This window comes from Orbicella faveolata, unplaced genomic scaffold (genome assembly GCF_042242905.1).
Source record: "Orbicella faveolata isolate gen_17 unplaced genomic scaffold, um_ofav_v1 contig_15, whole genome shotgun sequence".
Classification (NCBI taxonomy): Eukaryota; Metazoa; Cnidaria; class Anthozoa; order Scleractinia; family Merulinidae; genus Orbicella; species Orbicella faveolata.
In genome coordinates this window covers 2,158,413-2,171,279 of record NW_028301542.1, presented here as the reverse complement: position 1 = coordinate 2,171,279, position 12,867 = coordinate 2,158,413, and the positions used below count along the sequence as shown (strand labels likewise).

At 37.1% G+C, this 12,867-nt stretch overlaps 1 protein-coding gene across 1 annotated transcript; it reads right to left on the bottom strand.

Annotated features, from left to right (window-relative positions):
• Positions 1 to 2,181: 2,181 nt before the first annotated feature.
• On the bottom strand, positions 2,182 to 9,032 carry LOC110069127 (synaptosomal-associated protein 25-like). Its single transcript, XM_020776594.2, has 9 exons — positions 8,877 to 9,032; positions 6,779 to 6,861; positions 6,435 to 6,476; positions 5,941 to 6,107; positions 4,862 to 4,941; positions 4,438 to 4,498; positions 3,407 to 3,451; positions 3,172 to 3,271; positions 2,182 to 2,946 (listed from the first exon to the last, which is right to left on the bottom strand). The coding sequence occupies exons 2-9, from the start codon at positions 6,848 to 6,850 to the stop codon at positions 2,878 to 2,880; spliced, it is 636 nt and encodes a 211-aa protein (XP_020632253.1). The 5' UTR covers positions 6,851 to 6,861; positions 8,877 to 9,032; the 3' UTR covers positions 2,182 to 2,877.
• Between the last annotated feature and the right edge of the window lie 3,835 nt (positions 9,033 to 12,867).

Below are 12,867 nucleotides of genomic sequence, written 5' to 3'. Positions count from 1 at the left end.
CGGGGTTGGGAGGGTTGGGCAATTACCAAAAAAAATTCCTGTAGGGCAAAAACTGCCGAAAAAAAATCGTGCAAAAGGAGCCACGGGGTAAAAAATCGAGCAAGTACTTTCTACTATCATTATTTTGATTTTTGATGTTAAAAAAAAATTCTTGCGCAACCTTAAGACGAGAAAAAGGTTTCAGATCCTAGAAAATTGCCCCAGCCCCCTCCCCCTCCCCCCTCCTCTGAAAATATAATGGTCCGTCCATAAATAGCCAAAATGAACTATTGAAAGACTGGGTATTTGTAGCTATTTGCAAGACCGTGTGTTAACATTGTTTTGCAGGAATAATACTAACCAGAGCTAATATTTTACTGCTGAAATTTTGAGGAAGGACGCTCGTACGTACAGGTTTATTTTGAGAAAAAGTTCAGGAAACTACATAGTCCTTCTTGTGCACTCGGTCACCGATGAGGGTCACCGATTTTGCCTATATATTGACGTCTGTATTTTTCAACTGCGAATGCGAAAAAGATCTTATTTATTTTATTTTTATTTATTTATTTATTCCTCCAATTCCTAGCTAATACATAGATATGTAAATATAACGTAAAGAAAGTAAATAGTAACCGATAGTGCATTGTAAGGAAGAAAAAAAAAACGTATAAAACAGAAATTACATCACTTAAATTGAATTACATTGTATATTGGAAGGAGAGGAGAGGGGCACATCTAGATAAACTAATTTTGTGCCCCTTAAAGTTATGTATAACTTGAGATTATTAATAAAAAGAAAAAGAAAAAAGAAAAAAGAAGAGGAAAAATGACAAAATAGCTCAGAAAGTTATAAAGAGATAATCTTTTCATTAGTATTGAGCAAGGTACCAGCGTAAAAGTGCTTTTCTAAACATTTTTTTAGATGGTCTCTAATGGATTGCGGAATATTATTCCAAAAGAAACTTCCAATAATACTAGGGCAAAATCTCCTAAGATTAGTTCGAAATGAAGGTATTGCAACTTGGTTGGATGATGCACTACGGGTACTGTAATTATGTAGTCCAGATACTAATGAAACAGGTAAATTAGGAAACTTATCATGGTGGAAATAATCATAAAAAAGCATACACGTGTTCAGTTTAACAATATCAGGAAATTTCAGAAAGCGGCTGAGGATGAGTAGTGTGGAGTTATTGATTACATTAAAGGAACATCATTTATAACACGAACCGCTTTGTTTTGTAATTTTACGATTTGAGACAATGGAGCGTTATAATTATTTCCCCAAAGTGTACAAGCATAGGTAAGGTAAGGATAAATAAGAGAATAATACACACCGATAAGTGTTGCTTTTGATACATAATGTTTCAACTTAACCATTATATTTATATTTTTGCTAATTTTGCCACATATGTAGTCAATATGGTCATGCCAAGTAAGGTGACAATCAGTACAGTTTAGAAAGTTGGGCTCTGCTGGTTGTACTGGCTCGAATAGATCTTGAAAAACACAACTCGCGTGACTTCTCTTCCAAAGGTAGCACGAAGCTTTAGGTCCGCGCTTTCTATATATGTGGTTTTTCTTGGCGGTCAAGCTGTCAGTTCCGGTTTTAAGCTTCTTGTTCATTTCATGAGTTAAAATGTTGTTCAACTTTGTGTGTGTGGTTTAAAACTTCATGAGCTACTTGTTTGGGAATATTTCGACCAAATCGCATGGTCTTCACCATCGATCTGGTGGAGCGATGAGATTTCTAGTTACCCTACAACTCCAGTTATAAGTCCTATGCTTAAACAATTTATAGGGGGTTTGAGTGGGCTTATAGACATAGAAACAAAGGTTCGTAATGAGCTATTGAAATCAACGTCGTGGAGAAAAAAAAACGCATGTCACGAGTTAACGCGCGTGTATCCGCGAGTAAACAGGAAAAAAGAATCCATGAGAAAAAAACAGGACGCTTTTAAAAATTAAGGTGTAGTAAGCGGAAAAGACACGTGGGAACGAGAAAACCTAAAAAAGGGGAAAAAATCTTGAAAAGGTGTCAAAGCCTTTGAGGAAAAAAACCGCGTGTGACACACGGGTAAACGCGCGTGACACACGGGTTATCGCGCGTGTATCCGCCTAGAAGAAGAAACGGGGAATCCACAAAAAGTAAGGAGCTAAAAAAAAAAACTGGTCTTATAATTGGTACTTGTGCTTACGAACTTTTTACTGTAGAAATTTTATTTTGACAAAATTAAATCCTCTCATCTCAAATAACAATGCGAACTACAAGACTGTTATCATGACATCATTACATATTTGTATTTACAAGAAAATGTTCTTGCTGCTGTCTAATTAAACGTTATCACCAGTTCTGTCTCCTTGCTCACAGCAAAGAAAAATAGTGTGGCCAGGAAGATATTTGCTGATTTATCATGATAACTAAGAAATTTTGTACATTTTCCTTCAACAATATGTCTTCGATTATAAATTTCCATCGTGTCGGTCTGCACATAAGGCCAGAATAGAAATGTATAGCTGCTCTCGGTTACTATAATCTTTCACTGAGCATTAAAAAGAGATCCAAACACTTTAAACTGCCAACAGTAAAGCAAAAAGAAAGAAGAATTTGTTACAAAGTGTAGGCCTATAGTTCAGTGTACCAGGTAATGATTTAAAAAATAATACGGTTTGCATGAAAGGGTGTCCTTCTTTCCAATTACAATACTGCGTCAATCCTCGAACTATTCAAAGATACAAGATGAACGCTTGCTTTGATTTTAGACAAGACACAACCTACGTAATACTCACAGAGAGAAATTATAACAAAACCAAGCACAGAGGATCTATTAATTGCTAATAATACTCAAGTGCCAATTGCTTGTAAGACTAGTACAATATTGACGAAGTCAATACAATTCAGCAATTTCTTAAGATATCCCGGGCTCGTGTGTTTGCCTGTTGAATGCGGAGATCATTTGCCTCAGCCTGCAATAAAGAAACAAAAGAAACCAGTTGAAGGGTCTTATATAGATTGATGTAAACAGCGAACCCCAGTTTCCTAAAAAAAACAGTGAAATCTAAATTCAAGCCTAGTGGCCCATCAGGCCGGCACTTATTTTTTGGTTTCCATAGCATGAAATAACTAGAAGTATTTCCCTTGGATGGGATGTACTATTTTAGGACTAAAACGTGTCACATGATGGGCGTTACCTTTGCATTGATTCGACCCAGTTGTCTATTCTGTGTTTCAATCTCATTTCCCATGTCCATTGCCATTGATTTCAGATTTCCAACAATGTTAGACACTTGCCTGTAAAAACCACATCAATGACACATCAATCAAGATAAACACCACAATATACATCATAAAATTCTGAAATAAGCATTGCAATAGAAAAACCATTAATGATCACTGGGCTAGTAAAACTTTTGTTGCTACACCCACCCAAGGTTTTCATCCATTTCATCTTCTCTGTCATCTCCTGTTATCCTATAAAACATTTCAAAATGTAATTAGAAGCTATTAACACACTAACATGAATCTGATTTCCTAGTCTAAAAGTTTTCATTGGGTCAGCAAATGACACAGGTTTCTGCACAGTGAACTCTGTTAAGTGACTGTCTCATCTGACTGTGAGGTTTCTTATCAGTCTACATGTATTTGTATTTTTGAAACCTATATCAAACATGGACCATTTACAGTTAGAAGTGAAATGTACATGTAGTTCCTAGCTTCTAAATGAAAGCAAAATGAACAGCATGATCGACGAGTACCAAGGTTTGTATCATAACAATGCCATGTTTATGTTCAAAGGCCTGATCACTGGGCATGGAGCTGTAAAATGACGTAATTTTACATTGTAACTATTCATGAATTTTATTATATGGCTAGCTCTGTGAGCCGGCAAGATGAACTGAATCCAGCAATGTTATTGGCTACCCAAGCAGGCAAGATGGTGTTATCTTGCCCACTCAGGCTTACCCACTGTCTCCTGTACAATAATGATGTTCTTTTTGCAAATCCAAGCTTGTTCGGTCAAAATGGCTGGAATAGGCTTTGTTCTCTTTTAATGTATTTGTGGGCCTTAACTCCGTTTCAGTCCATAAACATACACAAAAAAGAACTTGGCCGATACCAAGCCATCTTGACCTTACGCTTGGTCAATAGTTAACCCATATGTAAAGGGAAAGTACTAAATAAGGTGTAAATAATAATAATAATAATAATAATAATAATAATAATAATAATGAACTTCAAAAACATCGTGTGGTTCATCAAAGCAATGATAATGATAATGATAATGATAATGATAATGATAATGATAATGATAATGATAATAATAATATTAAAATAACTGGTCAGGCAGGTTTGGGAGTGACAGTTTCCCCCACACTGAGTGCAGGTGTAATCTCATGCTGGCCTGTCTCCCTGGTGTAAAGTCACTTTATGTCAATGTAATATAAATGTGAACTTACTTCTGTATGTAACCACTTTTTGGTGCTTCCCCGCGGTTTCCATCTTGCTGGTACCTGACACCTACACAACAAAGGAAAGGCAAATGAAAAAATAGCACATTATCATGTACCTCAACTTGTGAACAGGGCTTTCTAATGTATATGTCAGGATGTGAAGAAAATATATTTTCTCGTGTTTGCTCTGTAAGAAAGTTCAAGCCTGAAGGACTTTCTTAATAATTCTATTGTGGACTAAAACACTACTTGTCCTTCAGGCAAATGATATGTACAGTCATGTAAAATCTTCAAGAAACAATATTCATGAGCCCTCAGTTACTACATGGCCCTACAGTTGCCATCCCCTAAATTTGCAGTTTTCCTTGCAGCTGAGAATTTTTTTTCCCTCATCACAAAAGGCAATTTTTAGCATTTCGTGTCCACTTACCAGGCTGGGTTGCAATAACTCCGTCTTCATTATTCTTGAAAGCTTTTTTGTATTTTTCATTTTTTTCAAAATTTTTCCGTCTGAGAAAAAATGTCAGTAAAACAAACTTTAGTGGATGATCACATTGATAAAACTTGCTGCATGTATTCTTTACTGAGTGTTTATGTCGTGGTTCAATTTTGTCTCGTTTCTAGATTAAGCAGTCCGGGTTCAAGCCCTGGCCTTGTGTTGTGTTGTTGGGGAAGACACTTCGCTCTTGCAGTGCCTCTCTCCACCCAAAAGTATAGATGGATACTGGCAAAGTTAATGCTGGGGGTAACCCTGCAATGGACTGGCATCCCATCCGGGGGGGAGTAGAAATAAATGTAATCCTAGTCACTCCATACTACAGAAACCGGGATAAGCTTCCACCTGATGGGCCACTTGGTTTGTGTGCAGACTTTACCTTTACAATTTGGTATTTTTCTTTGTTCTGTTATGTGGTAATGTAAATGAAACACAGACAAATGCCACATTGTACAAAGGGCTATATATATCAAACTGTGCAACATTTACTTGTAAGCATGTAGGGTGATAGAGAATGTAACATCAGCTTAGCCTAGCTTAGTTAAGCCTCCAAACTCTAACAAAAATGCCTGGTGAAAGAATTTTAGCTTGATACTACATCAAGTAGGCAGAGCTCTGTCCTAAAGGACAATGCTGATGCGCCCTGTAGAAGTCTGTGCCTAGAGCTGCACTGCTTTTTACAACTGACCCAATGTGTGCTTAACACCGATTAATATAAATATGTACTTGTATGCATAAATGTCTATATTTATGAAAACAGTGTTAAAGGAATTGCATCCTACTCAAGCATTTTTTCCAAAGTAGACGAAATAAAAATTAAAAGGAATGGCAGCCTCTTATCTTCCTTTTCTTGCTCTTCTCTTGCTATTTTTCTTTTCATCGCTTGGAGTGATTTTAACCCCTAAGGAGTCGTGAAAGCAAAGTGCATATGGGTGATTTGGTTCAAAGTAATGACACGGTTTTCATACATCCAGTCATATAATTTATATATTTATCATTATGTTCAAACAGACCTTTTCCATGGGCAGACACACAGTCCACAGCACTTTTCAAGTCCCGTCAAATTCCTTTCTGCTTCCTTCATGTCAACATTGATCTGATCCAAGTTTTCTTCCACTCTGTCTAACTGTTCACCTTGTTCATCCAGCGCCACTAATGTTTTAATTCCCACTTCTTGACTCTAGAAATCAAATTGAATTTGATTGAAAAAAAGTTAAATTCATTACTGACAGTAGTCTCTAACTACAGTGTATCATTTCATTAAGTACGTTTTAAAAATTTTCTTTCCTAAGGTTTCCCCAAAAAATTTTTGACAGGTATTCTAGACAATTAAATTTGCAAGTACCCATTTATATTCCTGATGGTAAGAGATTCCCCAGTAGCTACTGGGTAAGCTTAGACAAGGAACACTTTAAGACCCTAAGTCCAATACCCTATTTACAAACACTTCTCCCCATTAATTATTGTGTGACGATGATTTTTTTATTGGCAGACTTTTTGTACTCACCTCCTCGGCCAGCTGTAACATACGACGTGTACTTTCCAGGGACTGATGAAAGAAAAGATGCCTCAGACATTAAGTTTACAATGAAGCAATTTAAGCAAACATTAAAGGACAAACTGGATTACAAAACACCCTGCAACAAGAAAGTGAGCACAATAATTTGCACAGCAGTGCGAAGTGAAGTGAAGTGAAAGACTTTATTTAATGAGGGTGACCCGTGCAAATTAAAAATTAACCAAATGACAAATTGACCTACTCTCTGCCAATCACAATGAAGTAATTTCCTCAGTCACATAATAAATTATGATAGCAAGAAGTCTTGGTATCATAATGTTACATTTATCTACCTGGTCAGTCAGCTCATCTCCTCTCATCTGCATTCTTTGGATCTCTGATCTCATACGATCTTCATCAGACATGGTGAATAGTTCTAAATTGATCCACATGAAAGAGACAAAGAAGATAAGACATACTAAAATTTGACCAACTGCACTTTTTCTGCCGGTGCATATCTCTACTGTTATCAAAAAGTTACACTCCGTTTGAATTACCATTTGACCTCGTTACATCACATACTACAGACAAGTAATTTCACCTATGGATCACTGTGGCTCACAGTGACAGAGCTTATCTCTTAGAATTTCCAAAGCATACAGCAGTAAGCATTATGAGAGTAAAGTGTGGTCTAATGTACTAACCACTGGGCCACAGCAGCTCCCATGGACAACTCCACACTGCACTTCCATGTTTATTTTTGCTGTTTACAGATTTACTCTGCCACCTTTCTAACCCCACCACATAGCTTAGCATTATCCAAAGTCTTATCCCAGTAAGGCCCTGTTTACATGGAGGAAGAGTGTCTCCCATCCAGCTAGGGGGGTTAAAACATAGCCTGCCTTTACAAGCAACTCACCAAAGAGGGATAGTCAGTGGACTGTCCTCTGAGCAGCTGTTAAGCACAATAACCAAGATGCCAGCAGACAAAAAGAAACATTTTGGTGGCACGTTTAAAAATTTTTCATTCCGCTAGTGGCCGCTTCTCAGTGTCTAGGGCTATTATTTTGCACTCTACTAATTGAGCGTAGCCACCAGAGGCAGTTAAGGTTAAGGCATTAACATAGCTTTTGCAGTCTTCTCACCTCCGCTAGCTGGGATAACCCAGCACAAAACGTTCATGTGACTAAAATATTGCCAGACTGGAAGGGTGTCCCAAGCAAGTAGACAGGGTGCCCCATGAAGGCAGGTTACCCCATCTAGCATGTAATAGCTTCACTGTGTTTTCTAAAGGCCCTTACTTTCCTTTTTACTACCCTATGCCCTATAGGCAACTGAATATGCCATGATGATTTTGTTACACCATCTTCACAAAATTGTTGAGTTTTCAACGCAGTCATTGCTTTTAAATGACCCACAACTTTTTTGCATCATAATTGACAAACATAATTATTCACTTTTGAAGTGATCTGTGTTTTAAAAAGGTGCAATACTCAAGCTGAAGAAAAAAGCATTTCCACAAAATCTTTCTTTCGATGACTTTTGACTGATATGACTGACAACTTGAATATTCAAATCTTCTGCATCTAACACATTTAATATAGATAGCACTGGGCAATATTTGTCTGAAATTATGTGATATTATTCATAAACCGATCTCTTTAAATAGAGACCAAAGTTTTATGAATAGCAACTGGTATGACATCCACTTTCTTCAACATGCCCATACACAGGCTCAACACGCAAAAAAGTTTGCTTAGAATTTTCCTTGCCTCATCTTGTACCATCATGCCATGATAAACATGATAAAATGCCCTCAACATTTACTATATATATTATAGCAACCAATAACAAAGTTAATTAATTCTTGCTTTCTGTGAGAGAATATTCTTTTAAAATGTTAATCAATTTAGGATAACAGGAAAATACTGATAATTTGTCAAAAGATTATTTTGGAACTCTTAAGTTCAGCGTGTGGCTATATAGCTAAACCATTGCTTAGTTGTGTTTTTGTTTTTTTTGTTTTTTTTTTTTCATTTTATGTAGCCCTTTTTCTGTATCACTGACATAGCAGAGCTGATAGACCTCTCCAACAAATCAGATTTATATGAAATTCATTTATCATTAACGAATTGATACATGAACAATACGTAAAAACAAGTCATCGACAACTTAAGGCATTATAATGAGTATAACGTGAAAAGATTAAACAAAAGTTACACGAACGTTTGATCGAAAACATTTCTACAGACAACTTATGTCCACAGGTTTTTCCGTCAACAGGTGAATTTAAAGAACACAAAGATAAGGGTTTTCGTAACTGACAAGTAGTAAATATAAACTAGCTCACAGATCAGGCAACTCGAGGCCTAGCACTGTTGTCAGAATAACATACCCACTTAAGGTAAGTTCTGCTACAACGGTCTAACGCAATGAAGAAATGAACTTTACCTTTCAAAGCACAGGTCCACAGTTATGAAGTTCAGGAGTATCTTCCTACCAGATAGAAATCGTGGTGATTTTAGTTAGAGTACAAACACGCTAAAAATCACTCGATCTTTCGATTCGATCAAATTTTTACCTTGCGCCCGCGATCTAGCTATGACGTTGTTTATCTCTGACGTCATCCCCGTAATTAACTGAATTAATTTTTTGATGTTGCAATATTTTTCGAGTGCTAGTTCTGCTTCGTCAGTAACTCGTGAATAATCTACTGGCCCTGTATTCATATTATGGTTTGCTATTATTTTAAGCTAATTTATTTATCAACTTTTCTAGCAATCTCGAGTCTAGAGTCTTCCCAGCTCGGTCACTTTAACATACTTTTCAGGGGTGCTTGTTGGGGTTAAACTTACGGTTTCTTCAAAGAAGACGTCGTCTCTCTTCTTCGAGACTCGTATGTATTTACACAGTTCACAAACACGAATGTAAGCGACCGAGCAAGAAGCACAAGCGACTGGTGACGAGTGCGTGGGATGCGGCTGCGAAGCGCAAGGAGCCATGGGAAGTGGATTCGCGTTCCCTGCTTCCTTTTCGCGCTGCGCCAATTTATTTTCCACACAAAAAAAGCGACTTGATGTCTAATCATGATTTTGTAAACGTTTTTAAAATATAAAAAAGATAATCCTGAATAAAACTGACAGAAATCTATGCGCTGGTTGAGGGGAAATCCAAAGTTGAATATTCAGTTATTTAATTCTAGCTACTATCAGCGGCGAAAATACCGACCCGTCGGAAACACTGTTTTACTGCGCTTTGCCGCGCTCCACATGCCGTGTGTTGTGGGTTGACGGGGAAGACAAACTTTGTACCTAAATTAAGGCGAAGACGTATACTCTGTTGCACGCAAGATGACAAACAGTTTCTCTCAACCTCCTGCTGTTTACGGTTATCAGAGGTTTTGCAATTTCTTTGGGAAGAAACTTCCTTGTTTGTTTTTTTTTTTTCGATTTTTCGCTCATTTTCAGGCAGAAGTTCAATTGCATGACGAAGGAAAATCAAAATCTGCCGCATCAGACCGTAATCAAATCACTTGAGAGCAAGATACGAAAGAAATGCTGTCGTGTCGCAAACAATACAGTACAGTCAAAACTGATTGTGGCTAAATTCAGTTTTGTTAGTTTCTTGACACATTGAAACCGACGGAAAGTAATCTGTAAATGCGCTTTTATTTATTGATAGTCAATTTAATATTTTACATCTTTATGATAAACAAAGTGCAAAATAATTCACAATTTCTCTGCAGATCGACACCGGAACATCTAGCCCCCACACTAAAATACGGCGGCATTTGAATCGCTACTATTGTATTAAAATTCGGTCAAAGAATTATCTTGAAATCTCGAGGGTGATATTTTTATTTTTGGTTGTTTCTATATGTCCCTCTCCCAAAAAATTTAAATTCTCTTGCCGCGTAATAGCTAAGTGCCTTTTTTGATTTTTTATTTTGTCTTACGCTAGATGATTAATAGGTCGGCCAGTTTGTAGCTTATAGTCTTTGCATTATTTAAACGATTAGATAAAGACATCTGCTGTAAGCGGTTTTTTATTCATCTCAAATTTATCAACATTATAGCCCTTGTTTTGGTAGCATGCGGTGCAGCGATATAAGTAAAATGTTAAAATCGAAATTTTTATAAACAGACGAAAAACAGCGTTCTTGCACTGTCTTCAACATTGGAATCTGTGAAACGGTCAATTTTTCTGAAAACTCGGTGAGAAATTTACGTGATGTCTGTTACTAAAAAGACTTGTAGGTAGCTCAGCTTCACAGAAAATCCGCCCAAAAAAATCATTCCCATTTCTTAGATGATCGAACACAAATTTAAAAGGGTGGTTTCAAATATAAAAACAAATATATATCTCGACTTTTCAGCATTTTGGACAGTCTCGTTATTAATTAAAAAAAAGGTAATTGTGATAAGCAAAAAGTGGGACGGTACATTTTGAAGTACGCAAATAGATATCCAAGGGTTAAGCGATATCTTTTGATCAATTTGATCACAGCACCCTTGTCAGGAAGTTAATTGGGCGGCGGCTAAATCAGCAGTTAATATATAGGAAAAAAAATTCGCTGCCGTTGACAGTTTTGTCAGTTCCTTCCGTCGATCATTTAAAGCTGATTTTTCAGGAGAAAGAAAGAAATAAGCTAAAGCTTTAAGGTGGGGATACATTCTATTTAATTGTAATTTACTTCGTGAGTAACCTTCCATTGTCATTAAGATTTTTCGAGGCTTCAATTCTTGATCCTTCGCTGCTATTGGCCAGGTATTGGCAGACGATATTACATGTACAACCGGCTAAATTCGCCAGAGCTAAAATCCCGTCACTTTCTGGCAAACTAGTGAAGCGAATTTTTCCTAAACACTACTGGATGAAAAGTCGAAAATGCTCAACACAAATTCGGACTGAAATGATAATTACTGATTTAGAATTGCAAAAGTATCAGACTCAGGTTCGTTTCGTATTAATCTTCTTAGTTTAGTACGTATTAGCAAGCATACCTCGCGCAAAAAGAAACAACAAAAAGCCATATCTAAGCTGTCTGAGAGAATATTTGTTCGGCAGAATAAAAATCCAGAACCTCGCATTTCGGCCGATGATACTCTTATTAACGAACTACTCCCACATTTTTAAAGGTAGGAAGCAAAATTTAAAACAAATTTTGTGCATAATTCCATAAAACGAGTTGAAATTTCTTCAGTCGCCAGCCGCCTGTCCCAGCCGGTAAATTGAGAACTGATTCATGGTGACAAAGGATAAGTTACATTAGGCTAGCAGCTTCCGGGTAGAAGCAAAAGACACTTTCTTCGTTCCGAATTAGTTTTGTCGTAGTTCCAACCACAGAAAACCTTTATGAAGTATCAAGTAGAGATATTCTTCTTTTAATGGAGTAAGGAGAAATCCATGTAGATTGAGATGACAAGATAGTTCTTGGCGGGAGAAGCATTTTTAATATCTTTGATCGCAAACCTGAATGTGGCTCAAGTTTCAGTAGTTGGTTTAAAGTCGCACTGGTCAAATCAATCCAATGTTCTGCAGTGACTCTGCTATAAGATTTCAAAGAATAAGCAGTTGAAAGTCTTTGACCGTGTTTGCGGATTTTTTTTTCTGAACACACATGAGTTTTAAAAGGATCATTTGGAAAATGACAGTGAGTTTCCAACTAAGAGGAAAAGATTTAACTGTTCTCATTGGCTTAGAATAATGTGCAACGTTGTTCCTAACAAGTTAAAGCCCTAATTTACTCGCAAAAATTTGACGTGCCGATTTGGTGCGAATTCGATGTTAAGAAAAATGTAAGCAGGAATAAAAGTCGTCCTATTTTAGAAGGTCTTAAAAATCTGTTGATGAGCGACAGATGTTACAAATCGCCCCCATTTGATTCCACTCGGGTCTAAAAGACCTCGTTCACACTACGCCAAAGAAATTTTAAAAAAGCGTAGCTTTATTTCTGCTGTTTGGCCTACCGTCCACACTAATCCGTCACGAAAACAGAGCTTTTCAAAAACGCTCTTCAAGCCGAGGGAATTTGAAAACGCCGGCATTACGTTTTCGTGTGGTTGGAAAACATGTTGAAAACAGAGCTTTTCGAAAACTGATGGCGGGCGTCACGATAATCACGTGAATTCTCTGACCGAGTTTTTCTCCAACACAAATCCAAAATGGCCGGTGATTGTTGCCGGTTTTTAAATTCCTTCGGAATAGTGTGGACGGAAAACATTTGATGCACTTTCAGAGTGAAACCTCCATATTCAAATTTCTCCGGCGTAATGTCGGTTGACGGGGCCTAATAAAGCAAAAAGAAATTCAGAAATTTTTTTTGTCATGCCTTCTCCAGTCCTCGTTTCCCGGAGGTCATCTTTACTAGTTTTACTGCGGCCGCAAAATTGACGAATACTAGTATCCTAAAAGAGATACTACTGAACTGAACTTTGTTCAC